This window comes from Pteronotus mesoamericanus, unplaced genomic scaffold (assembly GCF_021234165.1).
Source record: "Pteronotus mesoamericanus isolate MK-2021 breed Mesoamerican mustached bat unplaced genomic scaffold, CSHL_Meso_final scaffold_85, whole genome shotgun sequence".
In the NCBI taxonomy this organism is placed as follows: Eukaryota; Metazoa; Chordata; class Mammalia; order Chiroptera; family Mormoopidae; genus Pteronotus; species Pteronotus mesoamericanus.
The window spans coordinates 18,391,393-18,416,604 of record NW_026555329.1 but is presented as its reverse complement, the minus strand read 5'-3'; the positions used below and the strand labels follow the sequence as shown (position 1 = coordinate 18,416,604).

At 39.8% G+C, this 25,212-nt stretch overlaps 1 protein-coding gene across 6 annotated transcripts in view; it reads left to right on the top strand.

Moving 5' to 3' along the window:
• Window positions 1-25,212, top strand: part of DYNC1I1 (dynein cytoplasmic 1 intermediate chain 1) — a 297,318-nt gene that overhangs the window by 251,249 nt on the left and 20,857 nt on the right. For all 6 annotated transcript variants that reach the window (XM_054564271.1, XM_054564269.1, XM_054564270.1 and 3 more), the window contains one exon: window positions 24,259-24,399. In XM_054564271.1, the coding sequence (XP_054420246.1) occupies window positions 24,259-24,399 (141 nt within the window). The remainder of the gene's footprint in view (window positions 1-24,258; window positions 24,400-25,212) is intronic.

The window sequence follows — 25,212 nt, the reverse complement described above, 5'->3', positions numbered from 1 at the left end:
GTTTCCCGAATAAATCCTATTGAGTACCAGATCTTACCTTTTACTGTATCTTAGCATGTTGTATGTTGCATCCATCAAGAAATGCTGGAGTTGATGCTTAGAAGTAAAGCATGAACTCTTGGCTGGATGAAAACATTCATTATTCCACTCAGCTTTTCTGTTTGCTGAGGTTGGGATAATTTTGTTCCTGTCCTGTAGTTTAGCTTAGTGGCTAGACAAGTTATGAGTCTTTGGGCTTTTTATCATTGCATTCAGTTTGGAAAGTTTCAGTGGATTCCAATTAAATATTGGGTTAATATTTATTTTGGTCCTGGTACAGCTTCACAAGAATTAAGGTTCTTGATATTTCTCATGTATGTGCCAGCTCAGTCCCTTCCTTTAAACTTCAAAGGGCTCATGTTTCTTCTGCTCGTATTGGTAATATCCTTCAAATCCTTTCTACACTAGAACTTCTGGGCTCTAAAATTCCATTCCTTTATGTTGACTGGTCAGGCAGGTATATAGCCTGACTTCCCCACGTGTTGGTATCTGGTGGTGATCCGGATAGCACCCTGGGATGCTACCATCCAGGAACCTCCCAGGACTCACATTTGATTGACGGAAATACCTGACTTCCCGCAAATGTGCCTTGACTTTACATAACCTGTCCTAGCAGTTACCATACATGTTGGTCCTCTGATCTTTTAAAAAAACAGTGAATCTGAGAACAAAATTTTCTAAGTGGCTCAGTGGTGATGACTTTGCACAAATGAGAAAGATAATCTTCGATTTTAATGCCGCTACTGCGAAATCAATAAATAATAAATATTATCTATTCTGGTTTTACATTCTCTGCCGGGTTAAAAAGATAAGATGACCATTTTGGCTGATTTTTTCACTCCTAGTTACTAGAAAGGAATTATAATTTGAGTTTTTATGAACAAAAGAGATGGGAAAATTTTGTTTTGAAGGAAAAACCTTAGTTATTATGCTTAAAATATAATCATCAACAATGACCATGCCTTGAAATAAATGTTAAACATGGCTAAATTATAGATAATACAATAATAAAAAACGCTTTTCTCTTGCCCACTGAATCACATTTATTATGTGTAGAATTCCCACCTTTTCCCCACAGACCATGAGCTCCTGAGAGCAGACTCACAGCATTTTGTCTGGCTCCTCAGTACCTGGCATAGTTCTGGCACCTGGTAGGTACTGAGTAAATCACTGAATTAATACATGAATGAATAATCCCTGGGTTTTTTTAAAAGATGTACATTAAAGAAATACTCTAGCAAATATTTAATTAGCAGTGGTTTTGAGCAGTTAAAATTCATAGCCATAAATTAGAAATATGATTAGAAAACTGAGTTTAAGCTTTTAAAATTCTATGAGGAAATATTTAAGAAACTATAATTTTGGGAAAAAAATATCTACAGCAACCATCCAGACAAGAGTAGAGGGGCCTCCTCAATATTTTCCTTACAAAGTAGATGAGTAGGATTCCCACTAATGTGCGAGAATGATCTGAAGAGCCGGGCAGCAGAGTGCGTGTCCTTAGCCACCCCTTCCACTCAAGAGGGTCCTTGACCAAGTGAGCAAGGGAAGAGTTTCGCCAACAGGCCTGACAGCTACCTCTTGGTGCACTGGAGCCTCGATTCATACAGGAATGCTCTTTCTAAAGATATCCCTGGGAAACTCTGTCTCCTGTGGGATGTGGTTCCCTTCAGAAAAAGGAGGCTCTAAACTGTAGTTTATAAGACAAATTCCTAACTTGAACGGCAGCAGTGGAGTGGGGATGGAGGGAGAAATGTTCTAAAACAAGGTTCTCAAAGTAGGTGAATATCCAAGCTGAAGTATGAAAGAAGCAGCGAGGTAAAGGGACAAAGAGAAGGGCATTTAAGCAAGAGGAACCAAATATTTAAAAAAAAAAGAATCATGAGATAGTTGATACTCCAGCTGTGTGAATTTAGAAAAGTTACTTAACTTCTCTGTGCTGCAGTTTATTCATCTATACAATAAGTATTAAAATACTACCTCTCTCATAGGATACATGTGAAGATTAAATGAATTAATATATGTAGAGCTCTTAGAACAGCCAAGCACAGAGTAAGCACTGTGAATAAAGTAGCAATACTATTACTATTGTTAAATATTGTTATTGTTGCAGCTATTTTTATTCGGATATTAAAGTGGTTTAATTGAGCTGAGCAGTGGGTACAAGCTGACCAGGAGGGAATAATGAAAGGATGTCTCTGGAGGCAAAAAAAGGCCCAGATGGTGAAAGGCAGCCTGCAGTGCTATGTGATGGAGTATAGACTCTCTTTTGAAAATGACAAGGGCTATAGCTTATGCTAAAGTGGGGCCTCCCAGCCTCTTCCTCGATGTCATGCAGAGTGAGACTGGGCACCAAAGACATCACCTTCCCCTCAGGATTCTGAGCCACAGTGTTAGCATAATGGTCTACATCTAATGACTGTTTCTTCAGGTTACCAGCAATACTTGTGTTTTAACTTGATACATCCTATGGGTCTTTCCTATCGCAACATTAGTTGATTGGATTATTAATGAACATTCACAGTTCTACCACATTCAGTGGTAGCACCTTGATTGACCAAAATGTTTACTTTTGCAACCCTTCATGAAACTTCCCTTCCAATTCATTACTCTACTTCAATTTTCAGATGAAGCCCAATCATGATGATAAAGACTATAATCATAATCATCATCATAATAATAGAAGCTGCATTCAACTGAATACTTCCATGTGACTGGCATTTTACCAATGATGTCACATCATTCTAAGTATGCTTTTGTCAATATACTGCCAGGTGACCCTCATCTTGAATGGATCTTGCAGAATTGTCTCCTCTGACTTTTCTGTTAGCTTTATGTTTACTTGTTCCTCCATTGTCTCTTCAGTTGGACTTTCCTTTTCATCAACTTATAATTATTTTTAAATTTTGGAGGCAAATATAAAAATAGGTTTATGGTTTTAATACAAAGAAACAATACAATAATTAATAAATAATAACACAAGAATAAACTTTGTTTCAGGTGCTCACAACTGTAAACCTACTTTTGCCTATTCCTACGTATTCCTTTCCTCATCTTTATTTGTTCTAACAACCTTCTGTGACTAGTACTTCTTACCCTCACCCAGAGACCCAATAGTCCTTTCACCTGCCCTCCCTCCTTCCTGAGTGCTGACTTTGGAAAGGGGATTTAAATACTTGAATGGCAAGCCAAGAAGATGGAGATACTCACATTGGTCTTAAATCTTAAGAAAGCCTATGTAAGGATTTTTTTCTTAGTAAATTCTAATATCAATTACTTTCACAATTTCTACACATTTCCTTAACTATTTAGTATATATTCACATGCTCCTTTTTCCAGGGTAGGGTATTTCTTTATCTCTGTGTCTAATATCTGTTAGTTTGCGAGTAGTACAAACAATATAGAATAAGTTGAGTTTCATGATTAAGACAAATTGCTACTTTATCAACTTGGGACAATAAAAACTGCGAGATTGTCCTTCTTCTTCTAGTACTTTGTAAAGAATAAATAAGAGCCTTGTAGAGGAAAAATAAATATAATTAATCATTGAAAACTCTCATTTTTTCCTTCCAAAGTAGAGTAACAGTCCCTCCCATAAATTCTGGGGAAACAGACCTCAGTGTTTACTACTGGAAGCTCACCAGCTCTGTGGAAGTTTCTGGAGAGGAATGTTGTGGAATTGGCAGTAGAGTGAAATAGTTTTCTCTCCTGTCCCCTGGTTCATTGGCTTGAACTAAGCCCAAGTCCAAAGTAAGAAGTCTCTTATAAGTTGTCAGTTTCCTTCTCACTTAGGACCTTCCTTAATGATTAAAAACTTAACTTTTAAACCAGATTTCCCCTTTCCCACTCTGCCAGGCCCAGCTGCGTTAAGAGGGATAATGGGTCACTAATCCAGGAGGGTTTTGCTTGAGACTCTTGGCTTCTAACCACCTATGGAACTTAATTTATGCCCTATTGGTTTGGTTTTTCTCTCCCTCCATCACCCTCCCTTTACAAAGTTCAGTAAATGAGCTGAGTTTTGCTATTCAGACCATTTTTTAAAAACATAATGGTCTTAATAGTCATAATGGTCTTTTTTTCAAACAACCCATGAACCATCAAAATGAAGTGTGTCTTTTTGTCTGTGAGAGTCTGCACGTGTGCAATCTTGGTTCTTCTTTTTACACTAATTCTCTTCCCTAGGAATACTCACACCCAAAGAGTCTATCCACTTGGAAAAATAGTTCCATGATAGCAGAGAATGACCACATCTTCGTTATCAAGTTTGTAACAAAGTTATTACCAATTTCTCCCAAGTTGCTCCCTCCCCATGCTCATTCTTTCTGCTCTTCTCTTAAATAATCTTTCTAAAGTCCCCTTTTCATTAGGCCATCTTCTTACACTAAACATGTAAGAGTTTGCAGTCTGTCGAATCTTAACAGGCATCTGTAAAAGAGGTTCTGTGATTTTAAAACAATACAGAAAGAGTTAAAGTGAATAAGTATCTTCAGCAGGAAAGCCTTTTTAACTTTTCCTTCAGGAATGGGCTGCATATGGGGCCTGCCGAGATCTCAGAACTTATGTGGACACGGGGCTCATCCTGACCCCAGAATACTGAGAGAGAAGCATTCCTTGGAACAGACTCTGGAAACTCTGACGTCACTCTGCTCGCTTTCCTAATCATTTCGAACACCTTGACCTGCATTTCATGGAGTTCCACCCTTTTGGACAGTGGTCCACCCCTCAGCCCCACAAGTTCTAAATACTATCTTTCCAAATTGCACTTCAGCAATAATGACAAACAAGCAAGCAAGAATAAAATCAGCAAGGATGGAGATGATTAAAATGGAATATATTGAGAGGGAAAAGAAAGAGAGCCTGAAGGAAAGGGAGAGTTAAGTGTCCAGAAATAGTATTTAGAGAGGGAGGCATGGCAGGCTCCGAAAGTCATGGAAGGAGCTTACCTGAAGGCAGGTGCGGGGCCGGCACCGCAGGGAATAGGGATTAAATAAATATATCACTTATTGTTTCTGTAAACAGTCTTTATGTCCTTTATAGAATCAAAGTCCATGTGTAGGAAACAAGAAAGAAAGACAACTAGAAAATCTGGTTTAAGTCAGACCTGAGGAGGGCTCCGCAGCTATTGCCCTGATTTTACAGAGAAGAAAACCAATGTTTAGAGAGGCCTTGGTGACGGAGATATGCTTTGAGTCCCATGTTTTTTTCACCTCATGTTGATTGTAACTGAGCCAGTTAGAAATCAATGTGTTAAAAAACAGTACTGTAATATTTTGAACGGTCTGCCTATTTTATTTGCCATTTAGCAGCAGACTCTGATGATAGAAAAACTTACCATTTTCATCTGTCTTAATAATGTATCATTCTATAGTCATAAACCCATTCTTATAATAATTTTTATCAACACCAAAACATTTAATATATGAACATAGTGTAAATGTCTTTTATTATATTTATGTGTTAATTGTTTTCTTTCTTCTGAGCTGAGCTTCTTGAGGTTAGTGGCCGTATTTCACAGCTGTTCTATATTCCCCACAGCTTCTAGTCAAATTGGTAAATGGTTAATATATAATATAGGCTGATTATCTTATTGACCATTTACATGTAAATTATATTAAGCCTCTAGCAGTTATATTGCTGATTAATGATAAGATAAACTCAGAAAACTTACATTTATTGTAAATTTATTTCAATCCTCATTCAGGCACCCAGTGACTGAACTGCCCCATGGACCTGCAAAGGCGCTTCCATTCTTTATTGATATTTCTGACAACTGCATTCTCTCTTTGTACTCCATTGATCGTTTCGCCCTTCTGTCCAACAAGTATACACACATGTGAACACATAAGTATTTACATATCGGTCTACATGTTATCATTGCAAAACATACAAGAATATAATAACTACAAATTTTTTTCACACTCAAAGTCCATGGTTGACATTAAGGTTTACTCTTAGTGCTGTGGATTCTCTGAGTTTGGACAAATGTATAATGACGTATCCATCCTTATAACAGCATACAGAATATTTTCTCTTCTCTAAAAGCCTTCTGGGCTCCTCTTGTTTAGCCCTATACCCCTAATCCTTGGCCACCACAGATCTTTTTACTGTCTGCATAGTTTTGCTTTTCCCAGAATATCATATGGTTGGAATCATACAGTATGCGGCCTTTTCTGGTTGGTTTCTTTCACTTAATAATGTGCATTTACATTTCCTTCATGTCTTTTCATGGCTTGATAGCTGATTTCTTTTTAGTGCTGAATTATATTCCATTGTCTGGATGTACTATAGTTTGTTTATTTCTTTACCTACTGGAAAATACCTTGGTTGCTTCCAAGTTTTGACACTTAAGAATAAAGCTGCTATAAATGCCATCTACGTGCAGGGTTTTATGTAGACATAAGTTTTCGGCTCCTTTGGGTAAATACCAATGAGTATGATTGCTGGATTGGATGGTAAAAGTACGTTTAGTTTTATAAGAAACTGCCAGATTGTCTTCCAAAGCAGCTGTACCATTTTGCCTACCCACCAGTAGTCAATGAGGGTTCCTACTGCTCTACATCCTCTTCAGCATTTGGTGTTGTTAATGTTCTGGATTTTGACCATGATAGTAGTTGTGTGGAGGTATCTCATTGTTGTTTTAATTTGCATTTTCCTGATGACCAATGATATGGAGCATCTTTTCATATGCTTATTTTCTATCTATGTATCTTTAGTGAAGTGTCTGTTAAAGACTTTGGCCCATTTCTTTTAATCCTCATCTGAAGATATGTGTTTGTTTGTTCTTTAAAGTTTTATTTGAGAGAGGGAGGGAGAGAGAGAGAGAGAGAGAGAGAGACATTGATTGGTTGCCTCACTTATGCACTGCAACCGCGTATCAAACCGGCAACCTTTGGGTGTTTGGATGATGTTTCAATCAAATGAGCCACTCAGCCAGGGCTGGCCCATTTTTAATTAAATTGTTGTGTTTTTTTTTTATTGTTGTGTTTTAAAAGTTCTTTATATATTTTGGATAACAGACCTTTATCAAATTCTTCTTCTGAAATATTTTCTCCCAGTCTGTGGTTTGTCTTCTCGTTCTCTCGATAACTGGGTAAATTTAATTAACATTCTACTGGTAATTAAAGGCAAGCATTGCCTTTTCTATTCTTCCCAAAATAATACTACATTTGATCAATGTTTTATTCATTAAGCCAACACTTAAGAAAAGGTAAATGTGCTTTTAACTTTATGCCAAGACCTTTGAAATAATAGAAATGCTCGAATAGGTGCATGGTATATACATTTCTTCACTGAAACTTCTTTAAAGGAAAAAAGTTCCTGTCAACCTCCACTTGTATTACTTTAAATTATTTTTATTCTACTGTAATTTAAATACATATAGACAAAGAACAAGGTATACACTCCCTGTACTTATTCATTTAATACGTAGCCACCAAGGGCTTACTGTGGTCCACACACTGCGAACGTTAAGAACAACAAAGGGAGACACAGTCCCTGCCTCCACAGGCATGTCCACTCTGGTTGGGAAGGAAAAAAAACAAATATAATTGGCAAACACTGAACCATTGCTTCTAGGAGAAATACAGGATTAAGTGCCTGAGGGCCTCTTCTTACCACATTTTCATCAATCAATCAATACATGATCTTGCTTTATGTGTGTTTTTGTTTAAAGATGCCTTTTTTTGATATGAATAGTTGATCCATTAACACTGACTTGCAGCCAGTGGCTCCTGCCTGAAGGTGGCTTCTCTAACACATGTATTCCCTCCAGAAAGTACATCCTAGCCTTCTTGCATCAGAACAGTAGACAGCACTTTAGCACTATGTTCAGGGGGCCATTTTAAATAGAGAAATCACCGACAAGAAAACCCACAAAATTGGAAAACACATGGTACCCAGTAGACCACAAAAAGGACGTTTATTTACGGAATGGGAGCTGGAACAAGGAGGCAGAGTGTCATCTTGGGCATGGGCACGTCAGGTGACTCACATTTTTCTCCACTCTGCACTTGTCTGAATGACTTCAAAATACTGATTTGGGGTTACACATTAACTGAGAGAGCAGGCAATTGCAAATATAAGGGATCCCCAAATAACAAAGATCAACTGTACATAAAAATGTTACATAGTCATAGGTGTTAGGAAGAAAATGAAGCAGGATTAAGGGTAGAAGATGAGAGGACATGGGGGGGAAATTTTAGGTGGATGACTAGGGCAGTCCTCTCTGGAAGGGGCCACCAGGGTAGATATGAATAATGAGAAGAAATTAGCTCTGAAGGTGAGGGGAAGTGGGTATTGGAGGTGGAGTATAGAAGTGTAGAAGTCTATAAGGCAGACATGAGCTCCACTTGGCTTGTATGAGGAACAGGACAAATGTCTCCATGTTTACAGCAAAATAGGGTAGCAGGAGAGGAGGTTGGAAAGATAATCAGAGGATTCTGGTCCTAAAGGGTAATGAGAAGCCCCTGAGGTTTTTAAATATATATAGGAGCTATAGCCTATAACTCTTAAATAATCTTACGGCTCCCCCTAAATTACAAATTAAATTTACCCCTTCCGCTTCTATACCATTTCAATGAACCACATTAACTTCATGTGACAGTGATGTTTCCCTGAAACTACAGTGGTGTCCAGAGCGTGACCGTCTGGCCTCACTGTGACGCTGTGCTGTGTGTTGACTGACTGCAGGAGTGACCCTCGCCTGGCCCAAACAAGTCGTCTCCTAGTCCTAGTTCCTTGGTGTTTTGTTTTCGTCCCTAGTCTGCCACAACCGTAGACAGAACGCTCTTGCAGGCCTAGACTCTGATGTGCAATCACACGGCAGCGGCATGGAGATGACGCAGGGGTGTCCAGCCTGCGGCCTGCGGGCCACGTGTGGCCCAGGATGGCTGTGAATGCGGCCCAACACAAAATCGTAAATTTACTTAAAACACTATGAGATTTTTGGTTCCGTTAGTGTGTGTGTATATTCAATGTGTGGCCCAAGACAACTCTTCTTCTTCCAGGGTGGCCCAGAGACAACACAAGGTTAGACACCCCTAATTCGAGAGCATGTTTTCATACTTTTTTTGGCTCTCACCTCAGGTAAAATATAAAATAATCCTCCTAGAGAACTCCTTAAATTGTGCCAACCCCTGGAATTAAACCCATAGCCCTCCAGGACTGTGTGAAAAGCCTTGCTCTGGCAGGGGATTTTCAGGGCAGTGAAACTGCACTGTACCTACTACAACAGTGGTGAGTGGTCATTATGCATTTGCGGCAACGCAGAGTGTGCAACCCCAAGAGCAAACCCTTAGGCAAACTGCACTTCAGGTGATACTGGGGACGTGCCAGTGTAGGTTCATGGGTTGTAACAAATGTGCCCTTCTGGGGGAAATGTTGATAGTAGGGGAGGCTGTGGGTACGTAGGGCAGGGAGTAAATGGGAACTCTCTGTGCCTTCCACTCAATTTTGCTGTGAACCCTGAACTGTTCTAAAATATAACCTTTAGACTCTAGCCTAGGTTGTGGGTTCGATCTCCAGTCAGGGCACATGCAAGAATCAATCAATGAATGCATCAATAAGTGGAACAACAAATCGACCTCTCTCTCTCTCTCTCTCTCTCTCTCTCTGTCTGTCTTTGTCTCTTTCTCTCACTTCCCCTCTAAAAAATAAATGAAATAAAATATAACTTTTGCAACACACACACTCACATATATATACAGTTTGCTCTATAAAGAAAACTAAACTTCAGGAATGAAATGAGAGTACATATAACTGCATAGGAAAGATTGCAAGGCAGCCCTGGAGCACCTAACAAGCCAGAAAACAATAGCTGGGTCCCAGGGGAAGGAAATATCTCCATGCATGTGGGTGGTTGATGGGACGTTGAGGGGTTAAGCAGGCCTTGATCATGATCACAGGACTGGACCGTTTGTGAGACAGGGAGGGAGCTCTACCATCTCTAGGGGTAGAAAGTAGGCTGAACAAAGGCTGGAAGGCCAGAGGGAGTCAGTGTGCGGAGGGGGTTGTGAACACAGCCCACTGGCTGGAGCAGAGGGTTTTGATTAGAGGACGAGGGGGAAACCACTTCTGCAACGCCTGGTCCTGCCATTTCAGCGCCGGCCTGCCCCCATGGGACCATGGTGGTATTCATAGGCCCTGACTGCCTTGCTGGAGCGCGGGCCGCGGGATCTGTGGCAAGGAAGTGCTTTCTCACTGTAGCTATTTGTACTGAGCCTGTCACTAGCTCGGCAGGAGGTAAAAATTACTTGAGTGTCTCCTGGCTCTCACCCATCCAAAGCACGAGTGCGAGGGCGTGAGGGTATCAGAATGGGTGGGCGTTGGGGAGAGTGAGTCCTTAAGAACTGACTCAGTGAAAGAGGGTGAAGGACATTGAGAAGCGTACCCACAGTTTTGGGGCGCCCATGCCGGTCAAGTCCCCTGCAGTGGAGTCCCTGTATCCTCCCACCCTCTCTGTATTTTGCTTTTTGTTCTCAAAGTGTTTAGTTCAGTATAGAAATCTTCCCCCGCTCCACCCCCACGGCCCTCTGTCTCTCTTGTGTGCACATGCATGCACACCAAATGATTTAAAAAAACAACTTTGAAATTTAAACTCTCAGTTAAGGATCTTTCTCCTAAACAAAAAGCTACATTTTAATCCAGTTCTATTGGTTCCCTATTACACTGCAAATGTGAACTACTCACCATATGCGGGGCAATCATTTAAGTCCATTTGACTTCTTAAGGCGAGGGTGATAACATTTTGGATTTCATTTTGTTTGTCCTATAAGAGTCTTGAGTTTTGGCCAAAAACCCAGGCCCTGGATGAATATGCTTCAGACCTCACTTTTTGTCACGGGGCCAAGTGGACTCCAGAGAGAGGGTGGAGCTGTCTGTTCAGACATGATTTTTAGTTTGCCCTTTGCCTCTGGAGCCAGGGCCCTGGCCCACATCCAGCCGCACGAAGAGAAGATTATGGTATTTTCTAGGTAATTTTAAGGAGCACAAACCCAAAGTAAAGTCAGGTGGTTTCAAGTCTGCACTGAATTTTTCATGTTAAGGATTTGTCATGATTTGGGTTTTCAGCGGAGCTGTATTTTAAATGATGAAGGGAACTGTATTCTTCTGGAGACAGGCATGTTTTGCTTGTTTGCTAATGACCTCTGGTTTTGCTTATGGGGAGTTTTGTTAACAAATGGAAATGTAGCAAAATAAAACACTCTTTCCTTCATATTTTCTTTTTTTTCCTTTTTCTTTTCTTTTTTAAACAATGGATATCCTTGTGAGAAACTGTCAAAACCAGGCTATAGATATTGGTTATTGTAGCATCATTAATATGGTGTAAAAATAAATTAGTCACTTTGGCAATCAAACACATTCTTTTCATCTCCTGTCGGTGCTTTTAAACAGGGCCTTCTCCTGGCTGTTTGATAGATCCTATTGTTAGGAGAAGAGAGCTGTAGAGATGTATTCAGAAAGTCTTTGAAAATTGTCCAACCTCAGGAACCCATTCAGCAGTAATTAGCCTTTAAGGAGGCTGATAAGGGGCGTGGGGCAGGGGCTGCCTGGGGAGTGGAAAGGTCAACCCCAGCCCCTGAGAGGGGCTTCAGCTTTAGGACCCATGGCCACTCCACCCACTTTGCCTGCTGGCCTTGCCTTTTCCTGCCCTTTCACCCCACCCCCATCTCATCCTCGGACTGCCTTTTCTTAGTCAAGACTGAGCCTGCAAAAGGTGACAAAATTCAACCAGAACAAACTCTAATCTCAAGCACAGAAGACTTCTGTCTCAGAGGAAAATAGCTCTGTCTTCAGGCAAAAGTGACTGTCTGAATTGGACAGAGTTTTGATTTTTGGTTGGGTGTAGTTTTGTCCCTGGAATGGTTTGACCCATTGGTACTGAGATAACATTGAAATCTGTGCAGCTTTCCACTTTCCATCCTCACTTGCCTAGTCCATCTCAACAATGCTGCAGAACTATTGATAAGATTTAAAACTAAGTTGAAAATTAAAAAGAAGCTCTGTTGGCTCCAGAGAGGGGCAAACTTCTATATTCACTGCTGGCCCCTTTCCATGGAAGGCACAGTAAAGCACCAGGTCGAGCTGCCATCATTGATGGTAAAGGGATGTGCCCAGAAATGCAGAATTGCAGGGTAAATGTGTGCGTGTAGGTGTGTGTTAGAGGCCAAGAGGAAAGTGCTCTCCTCTTCTCATTTGAGAGCTGTATTAGTTTGCTAATACTGCCATAAAAGTGCCACAGGCTGGATGGTTTAAACAACAGAAATTTATTTCTTTACAGTTCTGGAGGCTGAAAGTCCAAGATCAAAGTGCTGGCAGGGATGATTTCTTCTGAGGCCTCTTTCTCCTGCTTGCCAATGGCTTTCTTCTCCCTGTTTCTTCACAGAACCTTACTTCTGTACATGTCTGTGTCCTAATCCTACTTCTTATAAGGACACCAGTCATATCGGATTAGGGCCAGGTTCTATGGCCTTATGTTACCTCAATTACCTCTTTAAAGACCCTGTCTTCATATACAGTCACATTCTGTGGTCCTGGGGGTTAGAACTTCAGCGTGTGAATTGTGGGGCTGACATGAATCAGCCCATAGCAAAGCTAAGGATATTTTATTACCACAGTTGACCCTTGGCTGTGGACACAAAAAGGTAACAATCATGAGCTTCCGGTGAAGTTCTTTTATACACTGCCCCCCACCCCTAGTGCCTGAAGGCCCCTCATCCCTCCAAAGCTGACTCCCAGGGGCAGTAGAATCCTAAAGGACCCATGGATGTTGAGGAAAAATGGTAGGAACATGTGGTTAATGTGAGCAGTGACTTTGTTGATGCTGAAACCATGTTCAGGGCACACCAGCACACTGGTGCAGGGTGGCTAGTTGCTGTGGGGTGTTGATTTGGATTCAGGCTTGCTTATTAGAGCCAATGCACCATTCTCCCATTTCCACGCATCCCTGGTCTTTTCCAAATAAACAAACATATAAGAATATTCCATGGAAAAGTATGCTAATTTCTCTCTCTCACTCATGTGCTCTCTCTTTCTTTCTCTCTCTGACATACACACATACTAATTGAAATTTATGTGTTACCAAAAAGTCTCAGGTACAGATCGATGCTTTACATCCAAAGGTAAGCTTTGTTTGTTTTAATGAGATAACATTTATTAGACATTTAGTTCCCAGTACCTTGTTTCTGTAGTACCCAGGAAATCAGGCTTAGATTTCCTACCATCCACGTCACTAGTAGCCTACTTTCTATTACAGTTTTTCACATCATTTTCCTCCCCCAGGAAAAGTCCCCTGTTCCTGGTTCCTTGCCCATAGTGTACAAACAGGCTGAAATTTTTGTACTGGGCGGCAACCATGACCTTCATCGTTGATTAGATTTAAGGTAGCCGAGTGAGTGGAAAAGTTCCGAACCAAAATAGCATGCTAGAAGAACAAGAGATCGACCAAGGAAGAGGCTGAATCAGAAATCCACCAGGGAAAGCAGAGGTTCAGCCCTGGGAAGACTAAGAAAGAATCACAAGCTCAAAGAATTAGAAGATGGTTCAAGGCTCTGCTCACAGGTGTCAGGCAGAAATGGGCTGGGCCCAGATGCTACCTTCTTGATCACCAACTTTCAGTGCATCTTGTCTGCTTCTTAATGTTAGGCTCAATACTGAGTGTTTGAGATATAAATTGACATAAGAAATGGTCCCCAAGGTCAGGGATCTTACAGCTAAATGGCAAGTGGGAGTCTTGAGAAAAAAAGAAGGTAGTCCTGGACACAAACCCCAGTGACACGAGGGTCCTCTTAGTGGTGGTGGTGATTGGATAGGATGGCTTACGTCATCACAGGCACATCCTAAAATTTGGATTAGCTTGCAAAAGCCACTTGAAGAACCCACATGCATTCACGCTGACCACAGTCAGTTTCCCAATGAATTCCATGGGTCCGTTGATACTTCTGTCTCCAAGACCGTCTGATGAGCCCCTGATCACTAAATGCAATGGCTTCTTTTTTTTTTTTAATCCTTACCTGAGGACATTTATTGATTTTAGAGAGAGAGGAATGGAGAGAGAAACATTGATGTGAAAGAGAAACATAGATCAGTTGCTTCCCATATTTGCCCTGACCAGGGATCAAACTATAATCTAGGCATGCGCCTTGACTGAGAATTGAACCCACAGTCCTTTGGTATATGGGATGACACTACAGCCAACTGAGCCACTCAGCCAGGGATGCAATGGCTTCTTTTTAGTATTACTCTTATATCATACTGTCTATGACTTGTTCTTGCAGCTCTGTCCAGTGGGTTATATTCTCTTGGTTTGCCTTGGACCACCGCACTGGTTCTTTCTCCTTCACTCTCTTGGCCCAGTTGTTCAAAATATCTGTTACAGGCCTTTTTTTCCTTTCTCCCCACTCTCTCCTCTCCACCAGCACCTCTTGTGAATGATTCCTTCATATGAACTTCAAGGCCGCCCTGTCTTCCAATTCTAGACCTACATCTCCACTGCCTCCTTACCCTGAGTGTGGCAGTCTCCTGAGACTCACATGTCCCATGTTTAAACTACAAACCAGATTTTCCTCCTCTACTATGCTGCTGCTTTTTGATTCTGGGTATTTATCACTCAGTTGTATCACTAGTCACATGAATGCTAGACATCTCTAAATCCACTTAGCACATAGCACAATGCTCTGCATATATATCAATACATGTTTAATAAATTAGTAGCTATTGTATCAAAAAGTCTTAACTATATACTCAAGACCATTCGTAACATATCCTTACCCCTTCCTGACCCAAACCAATATTATTTCCTTCCTTAGGACAATCTCAGAGTCCCCATTGTCCTCACCTTTACAGCTCTCTGGGAATTCCATACTGGTTGACACAGCCAGTCTTTGCATGTTTTGCTGTCTTCTCCTTGACTGGCTTCCTTACCGTCTATCAAAGTCTACGCGTTGTTCAAGGTGGTTCCCATCACCTGTCCCAGATAATACCTTCCTTGACCACATCAGACCATGGCAACCACTAACACACACCCCCACCCAAATCTCCGAATTCCTCTGGCACCTAACATCTGCACCACAGAATTCACCACCTGGCTACATACTTGTTCTCTTTCTTTGGTATAAACAAGACAGAAAACCAGTCTCTTTCCCAGGGATTCGCAGACACGGTAAATTCCTCCTTGAATTTTCCCCAACAATGTGTCTTTGAGGAGGAATTTATATTCTTTCTTTCTTCAGATGGTGAGATCTGCTTACCTCCTTGTGATATGATGTGTTTTCTCTTTGTCTCAGTTATCAGGGAATTTAGAGCTCTTCAGTACTAGATCGTAATAATCAGCTTATCTCAGGATCCTGGTAATAGCTATCTACTCTATCTGCCTCTGTTGTGTGTTTATTCTTCATTTTGCAGTATATTTAACTTGTAAGACACCATAAATCCTTTTGGAACAAAGTGAGAAAATAGACCCCCTAGTAAACAATATTCTTCCCTTAGTATTGCATAATTTTTATTTTCCTACGTGGATTGTGAGTCCCTGAGAATAGTCAAATCTTGTATTTCTATTAATTTCCCAAAGTAGAAAGCCTATGGTAGGTCCTTAATAAATCATTGATGATAGACTAATACTCAGGGATATCCGAAGTGAAATAGCCTACTTTGTTAAAGCAAGTTAGATTATTATAAACCGAGATGGAAACAGCTCCTAAAAATAATTCTAGAAAAGGGGCCCTGAGCACATCTATTTCTGCTAGCATTTTGTTAAATGTTTAAAGTAACAGAAGAAGAAAAACAGTAAAAATCAGAAGTTATAGTTTTAGCTATTACAGTATCTAAACAGAGTACTTAAAACAGGTGAGAAGATTAACAGAATCAATAGTTTACTTCCAGTAACACTTACCGGATGACAGAGGGTGTTTTTTTCCACACCCTCAAGCTTTGCTGGCTGCTGTTCTGATAAACACGACATTCAGGTGCCGTCTGACTTACTTTTTTTCCCCCTTATCCTCATTTTTGGTCCCCCTTTCCCTTCAGTTCTAACATAAAGTAGCAAATATTAAAATTGGCTTTCAATAAAATTACCTGTGCCAGTCATCAAATTCTTTTCTGTCTAACTTTTTTGGGGGGAGGCGGGAAGGGAGGGGAAAGGGGTTCCTTTTTTAAGCTCGCCCAGGGAGAATAACTTTGAAAGAAACCACAAGAATGTAATCAAGTCACAGCCAGACTTAGCCTGTGTTCATACTTCCTGTCCTTTTACCCCCACCCCAACCCCAAACCCCCCAAACATTCACCCACTGACACATACCTAGAGCCGTTAAATATTTTTACAGGCATATGTGAATAATCCATATAAGTATAAACACTTTTGAGACTTAAAATTCACCCAGCTGACTGGGCTTTACCGTTGTGCAAGAAGTAAGAGCTTGGTGAATCCTTTCCTTTGCTCTTTTAGGCAGAGCAGAAATGCTTGCCTTTGCCTCTCAGTGATATGCTACACGAGTTGCCTTCCCCAACCTTGTCCTTCTAAGTGATAATGTTTGAAGAGAAAACGAGGATAATAAATAACAGACCCACTATCTACCTAATTATGAGATTCAAATATACATCCACCCCCACCTACTGATTTAACCTGCATTTTACGTCTGATGGTGGAAGATGAAATAAAACTCATCTTCATCTCCCAGAGTAATTGTTTTGGGACCAAACCGATGTGGGTCCATTTTGGTCAGCCTCACCTCTTAACCTTGCAAACTGTCTAAGGTTTGTAATTTATACTTGGTTATTTTCCCATGACCGTTTCCAATGTCCTGAGTCACCTCGCCTCATGTTTAACTTGTATTTGCTTTTTGAAAAGAAATTAATTTCACTTTGGTTTAGGCAAAACAGAATAAGGTAAGCAAATTTGTCATAAAGCAGGAAGCATAGCAAATATATTCTACACTTCAACAGGATGTTTGAATTGCCGCAATGTGAAATTCTCCATGCCCATTCTTTCCACCATGAAAATGAACGCAAGTATCAGGTATTCTGATTTTAGATATAATATAAAAGACACATTGCATTTAACATCAGGAGACACAGGAGTGCAGACCTACAAAAAACTCGCCGTGACCCTTTAAGAAAGTGCCCTTCATATATATAGTCAATTGTTGATGCAAGAAGTAGAACTGAAAATTTAATTATTTTGATAATTTTCCCATTAGATTTTAAACCTGTTTAATAGGACAGACCTGGGTATTTGGGCATATACTTCTTGAACAGAAGTGATATTTGTCTAAATGTTGTATTTATTAAAGGTAGTGAGACCAGCCCGTCGGATTAGCTCTGGGAACTGGCGGGTGTTACCCTGGCAGTTTAGAAATAAGTATAAGTCCAGGTGTAATCCAGGGACCTACGTTCATGATTTGATATTTTAAAAATATTTTTAAAGAATTACATACATGTGTATATGTGTAAGTTTATTTATATTGGTGCGACAGTTGGTAAACCGGATGCTTAGAATCCAGGTTGACAGTTTAAGGACCAGCCTGGAAATGTTCTGCTGCTTAGCCTACCCACTAATAAAACATGGTTGTATGATTTGACATTAAAAAAGTAACAAATAAATAAGCAAAACTGCTCCAACGTGCAAATACCACTTTACGTGCACATCCTTCTAACTTCAAGTCTTCAAAGCACACAAACAACCACACTTTAGCTGCTTCTAGATTAAGCCTGTTATCATGCCTCGACGCCTCCTACTCCTTAATACCAACGTCCAGTCTCTAACCAGCCCAACCACTTTAGAGAGAGAGTATCAATCCAGTGAGGAGCCATCCCTGTTGTACTAATGAGCCACCAGGACAATGACCCTCTCTGCCCTGCCTCCACTAAGGAGGCAGAACATACCACAGGAGCCCCAGCAGCTCAGATGGATGCAAACAGCCATTCAAGAGAGCACCCCTGCTTGCTTAGTGTTTTCACAATGATGTTGTACAAAGTTGTGCTACTAAAACACCCATTTTAAAGAAGAATTTTTAGGTGGAGCTGATATTCCTAAAAATCATGCCGGTGTCGGGAAATACTTCTTTTATGAATTAGGCAAAGCTTGTAGTTTTTTTTCCATGGCTTTAAACACTCAAATACTAGTCAAAACCTGTGAATATGTATACATTCTTTTATATGGATAATTATCTTCTTTATTGGTGGCGCCTCCTGGATTAGGAGGATTCTTCCACACAAATAAGCAGTAGAGGAAGGTCGTGCAACAAAGAACACCTTTCATGTGGCTTTAGTTCTTACTTAACAAGACTTCTACATTTCTAGGAAGACAAATTCTAAATTCCTGGATTGCTATAACCTTTCTAATTATTTTTTTATTTTTATTTCTTTTTAAATTTTTATTTATTGATTTTTAGAGAGAGAGAGGAAGAAAGTGAAGGAGGAAAGGAGGGGGTGGGGGGGGAGAGAGAGATTGAGATAGATTTGAATGTATTCATTGGTTGATTCTTGTATGTGACCTGACCGAGGATTGAACCTGCAACCTTGGTGTATCAGGACAATGCTCTAACCAACTGAGCCACCTGGCCAGAGTGCTAATCATTTTAAATTAACTAATTCAAATTAAAGTTCTGATGTATTCTTGGTTAATGTACACAAACAATCAGCAGACCCACCATATATATTCTGTTCAGAATAGCTCACCCACAGGGTTTATGTCTAATTTTGAATTTCTGACCCTGATAGAAACACATAAAGATATCATACCTAAAGGTATCATGAGTATTGTTTTAATATTAGCCACAGAAATTAAGATAAATACAGGATGCTTAGTGCTTTAGAAGGATCCCCCATTAAGTTGCAAATAATGTTTTCTAGTGATAGTACCAAATTCGCAACACCTCTTTTGGGCCAAGAGAATTGGTATTTTGGTTTGGTTTGGTTTGGTTTGGTTTATGAGTTTTGGTTTGTTTGTTTGTTTAAGCACTTTCTTTTTATGGTAGAGGTATCCGCTTTTGTGTGAGTCTGAAATTTTGGGGTCCTTTGGTGGTTTTTTAAAAGTGATATTGTGGTCTCATATTTTAATGTTTCCTGGAAGAACTAGCTGGCTATTTATTTTAATTACTTCACAGGAACCCACATGATAATTTTTGAAGAACGTTTTCTTATTACTCATTGTTTAGTATTTTGGTCATCATTTTTTTCCCCAACAGGATATAGTCTTCAAGATAACATTCTATGGGTTTTCTTTTTTGTTCAGAATAAAAATACAAAAATTCTACTATTAGTCATTGGCCCTCACCCCAACTACCCACATATTACCCCCTGCCTCATGTCCCGTCCACTCCAAAAGAAATTTTCAAGGATTGGGTAAACATTTCTACTAAGTCTGCTTTGAAAACTAATCATTAGAGCTAAATGCAACCTCAAGAACCACAGCATTTAGAGGTGTTAGGCATTTTAACACAAATCTTTCTATTCACCAATCTTCAAAATACTGAAACCTATTGGGAAGCTGAGAGGTGTCTGATAAGAAGTAAACAAAAAAGTGTAGAGGAAAATAAAATAAACATTATATTTTCTAGATGTCACTTTGGTACGTTTCTAACATCAGGAATAGAAACTCATGTCTCATGAAATCATTTTATGGTTAACTGATTGAAAAAATATCCAGCTCTCTTCATTATGAGAAGTATGCTCATAAAATCAAAGCTCAAATCTAGAGATCAAGTGTTTATTGTAAAACGTTGATGGATGTAGCGAATAGAATTTACTACCTGCCTCTCTTGTGTAAATTTAATACTATTTATTCCTTTCCAGTTGGTCAAATTGGAGTTCTATTACTTTCATAATTTCAAAAATTTTACTAAAAACCACTCTGGTATATTTTTGATGAAATACAAAGTGAAAAAATCACTGTCATGTGAATTCTACAGAACATCAAGGAAGATGTCTTTAATTATAATGTATAGCTTTGAATAACTCTGTAAAAACTTTCATATACTTGATGCAGTCCTTGCTGCACAACAGAGTCATAGCCTCACAAAGCCAATGGGAATCCTTGAGGTCCGGTCTTGCATCTTACTGGTGAAAAAACTACAATCCAAGGATAAGTTCGACTTCCCAAGGTCTGTAGTGTCCCCACTTTCTCTTCTTGCCCTTTCTGGCCCATCCTCCCTATATCCCCATCTTTCAGATCATTTCATTTTTGTTCCTCACCCAAAGTCATAGAGACATGGAGTGAACTGGGACCCAGGTCTTTGCCTTCTAACATTGTTTTATTTTACTCTGATGCATGGCCTGCTCTTCATTTCTGTTGGTTAAAGGGCTATTCCTATCCTCTTTCTTGGTTTTCAGGAGAAAACAGATGTTACTGTCACAAGGTTCTAAAGATGCCTAGAATTCTGTGGGAATCTCCAGGATTATCAATAACCGATTCAGGAAATAAAATAAACATTCTGATTGTGATCTTTTTTCACTCTTTCTACAAGTGTGCGTTTAGTAAATATCGGTTGTATTGATTGTTTTTTCTATGAAGATTGAAGACCATGGCTGTGTTTCGTAGAGGACCACAGGGTTCCAGCAAACAGGATGTGCTGAACAGCTAGGAAAACCAGAGAGTCAAATCTGGCTCCACCACTTACAACCTTCGTGGCCTTGGGAAAGTTACTAACTTTCCTGAACTATAATTTTCTTTTCTGTAAATACCATCTACCTTACAGAGATTTTATGCGGATTAAATTAGACAATGTGTGTATAGAGTCAGGCACACAGCAAACACCCAACAATTTACCCTCCCCAGCCCTGCGTGTCTGTCTGGGAAGTGACTGGTCGCCGCTTCTCCATTCTGTTTGAGAGTCAGGCTATTAAAATCGAGCTGATCTGTGTCTGGATAATGTAGCATTTTTGGCACAGCCCTGGGAACTTGTCTAAAGCACAAGGTGTCGCGGCTTTATTTCATTGGCATTTGTCACACCTGGAGTAGGTTGCATAACAGTGCAATTTTCCTTTTCTTTTTTTCTTTAACAGCTCACTGATACTAAACATGGCATTAGAAAAAGAACCAGAGGTTTTCTTCTCCTATGAAATTTGATTGTTTTGAAAAACTCTTTCTACAGTAACATGCTGCAGAACAATATTTAGCTTACTAAATGGCCTTGAGCATTTTGCAGAGTAAATATTTAAAATCACCAGGCTTCTGTGGCTTTAATATATATAAATGATATTCCAGGATCTTCCTCAAAATCATTGGTCATATTTGCCCCCACATTTTCTACCTTTTCAAAACTTGTGGTATTCTGAAATCAGTGGTAATGCCAGAGCAAGCTATAACAACTTTGTGGATCCAGGCATGTATGTTTCAGAATTCAAATAAAAGAATCTTTAGATACTGATGCTTTTGATATGTTTTATGAAAATATTACAATTTCATGATATATGTGTTTACTATGAAATGTTTTTAATTGGGCTTTCAGATTACCCTTTAGGTCCCAAATAAAATAGAATGAAAAATTCCGTTATTGAAAGAAGTAAAATTAATATTCAAAATGGCACCACTTACTATTGTGAGAGGGACATTCACCTACGCCTATAGCATATGCCGTGCTACATTTGGAAAGAAATGGTTGGTAGATGTCAGTCCACTTGATATACTCTGATAATGACTTCCATCCTGACCAAGACTTTTCCAGCCTGTGAATTTATCAAGGTTAAAACAAAGTCTTTGAAAATATAAGCCCTTCTCTCTTTCCCCAAACAGGCACATGCTATAGGCTAGAATTACTGGCACAATGACTTTCATAATGGAAGATTCAATCTTGGGGGTAAGGGGTGTTAAGGAAGTTGGAAAAAACCTAGAGAAGAATAATAGCGTTTCTATGCAATACTATTAACTGTGAGAAAATTGGTTTTGGTAACATGAATAATAGCAGCTATTTCCAAATGTTTAAAAAGTGAAGGCTCCAGGATTTACTACAATTTCAACTTGGTTTCTCAGAGAAGAAGCTAATAAAAGAAAAAAGGAAACAGTACTAGAGATTAACAGGATAAGTTATTGAGAGAGTTAATATATCAAATAGTATCAGCTCTTTAGAAAATGACTCTTTAAAGCTGGATGGTCTTCTAATTGCTCAAAACAAGAACTCTTGATGTGTTATGTGCTTATTGTATGTCTGTATGTGTATATCTATGTCTAGACCTCTATGTAATCAGTTATACTACTAGCTGAGTTACTGAAAATAAGGTACCAAGAAGCAACTTTTTTAGGCATGTGTAAGTCTTTTCTACCCTTTAACTTTAAGAAAATGTACTACTTATGTTCTTTAACAAATAGTGACTGGCTTGCTATAAAATCAAGAATTGGGACAAGAATAATCTACTACTAAGAATTAGAATGTAATATTCACAAGTGGTCAGTGGAGAACCAGCTATACTATATTGCCTTTGTTTCCCTATACTGATAAAGAAAAATGATATGATCATGCTACTTAGTGTCCTTAGATATTTAGATTCTCTGGAACTTCAAACAGTGAGAGAAAGAAAGAAACTATATGAAGAGCAAATAGGAAAATAATTTTAGCTCCAAATCACCATGCAGACATGGCATATAATAAAAATTTTGGCATAAAAGAGTTATAGAATATTAAAATACAAAACTATAAGGTGAATGTCCATTTTAATTCTTTTTAAGATCTCAATGTCATCTATTTTTTTCAAGTTACTATCCCATTAGATACTTTTTGAATTAAAAATAAGACATGTCTCACACATACACTATCAACGCATGCACCACATAGGGGACCATCTTATAATTGTGATCACTTCTAAGCAATGCCAAACTAATTTAATTCATGGAAAGAGAAATCACTTATAGTGAATATCTTGACAAATTTTTGCATTACATTTAGGTTATGGAAGTTTTATCTTCTTCCCACTGATTTTCTTCACTTTCACTTCTGCCCATGCATTTTGTGTATTTTATATTAACTACCAGTACACTTGGACATAATATCTGGAGCTGATTCCCTACAGATATATTCTTCAAACATTCTATGCAGATTGTTCACATAGCATGTTACCTTTTTTGGTCCTTTTACTCTGGTCTGTACAGGCATTCAGCCGAACCCATGAGTACAGACAGCTGACTGGATGAAGAAGACTTGGGGGAAAAAAACTTCCATTGTTTAGATTTCTGTCAGAGGATATAAGAATACTTAATTTCTTTTTATCTCTAGGGCTTTCATTATCATTTAAATTTCATTTTACATTAATTGATCAGGGATTAGTAAAGCCATTATGCAGAAATTAGAATAAGACAAGCCAGATGGAATGAATAATTCATGAAGTCCAATTACGTTTTATTTCTGGTGTACTTTCAAACTTGCCTCTGACTTCTGTGCTATTTTGATGTGACAATATTCACTGGAAATCAAGAGTGCCATTTTAATTTATTGTATCCTTCCAAGTGGAAGCATTTGTATGCAGTGAGGGTGTGCTTAATGTATTGCCGCCCAAAAATACCAATTTCAGGGCTCTTAGAAATACTGGGTGATCTAATAGAAAATGTGGTTCATCTTAGAAGGTTTAGGGTAGGAAATTGAGCCATATCATTCCACCTGACTCGGGTGCACTGACCCTGGGTAGACAGGCTAGGATCTGAGAACCGGGAGATTTTTCACTTGCCGGAACAGCTGTGAATCCCCTTAAAATATGTTCCCATGCTCACGCCTCAAAGGAACCATTCGGTCTAGAGTTGGACTGGAAGCAGAATTGCAGCTACCGACAACGGCCACGAGGTGGCAGGCGTTGCCTTCGGTGCAAAAGGTTCGGGGGCCACCCGGACGGCGAGAGTTTCAGAGCATCCCCGCGGGTCGGATCTGGGCAGAAGGACCACGATTGGGTTTGGGCTTCGAGCGACTCGCAAAACGTAGGAAGGCTGGAATTCCGAGCTAATGGGCAGTCCCGTCCACCTGCCTGGAATGTCTCTGACGACGGTGTCTGAAACCGCCTCCCCACCCCCCACCATCGTCTGTCCCAGCCCCTGGCCCCCTAAGAGCAACCCCCCTCCACCCCGGTATTTATTTATGCCACTGGACAGTTCTAGTCACATTAAAGCCGCGGTTCACCTTCTCGAGGACTTTCATCTCGGGAAGTTTTATGACACTTTGTGAATGTGCAAAGTTTTTAATTAGGCTCGCTAGACAGCCCGAGGCAGCAGCAGCGCCACAAAGTCTTCACGGTCTCTCTGCCTTACAGCACAACAAGCCGCTCTACTCCTTTGAAGACAATGCCGACTATGTGTACGACGTCATGTGGTCCCCAGTGCATCCCGCGCTCTTTGCCTGCGTGGACGGGATGGGGCGCTTGGACCTCTGGAACCTCAACAATGACACCGAGGTGAGCGGCGGCGCAGGCGCGGGGCCGGGAGGGCTGGGAGGGGGGCGCAGGCGGCCTCTCTCCGTCTCCCCCTCTCTCTGCAAAAAACGGCCTTTTTTGGACCGACCCTCCAATTGCAGCTGGGCTGCCGACCCCCGTTCTTGACTGCTTTGAAGGGAACTGGCGGATGCATTGGCCAAAAAAATCATTTAATCTCACTTCATCCCTAAACCATGGCATATCCTGGACAATTGACGACCCTTTTTTGCAGAGAGCAAAACGATACTTATTCATGCTTTTGCCCTAAGGGAAAGGACACACAGGCATATGTCAGACTGGTGCTGAAATAACTCTATTGGCAAACATTTGGAAAAAAGTAAGCTTTTGTGGACCTTGACTATAGACTGGGCTAAAAAAAAAAAAAGCGATTTGTCAGTGTTCGCTATTTGTACGATTCCTATTTTGAATTCATAAAAGATGATTCTGTTGACTGATTATGTTTAGATCCCGATCTAGCCTCCACTTAATTTTTACAAGGTAAATAATCCTTGACTTAAGATGTTGGCCTCACAGACAGACTTTTCTACAATAGTTTCTAAATCTGAACATGTATGTTAAACTCAGTATTTTTTAAAAATTCCGGATTTAAACATGTCGCGATTTAAAAGTGTAAAATAGCCAACTTTTTTAAAGAAAGCAATTGACAATAAATATTCTTTAAAAAAATTAGGCTATGTATATATTTGTTTTTAAAATTACATCATGTGCATTATTCCTTTTTTCCACTCAAAATTATTGAGGTGTTAATTTGGCTATGTAGGTGTTTTGTTGGCT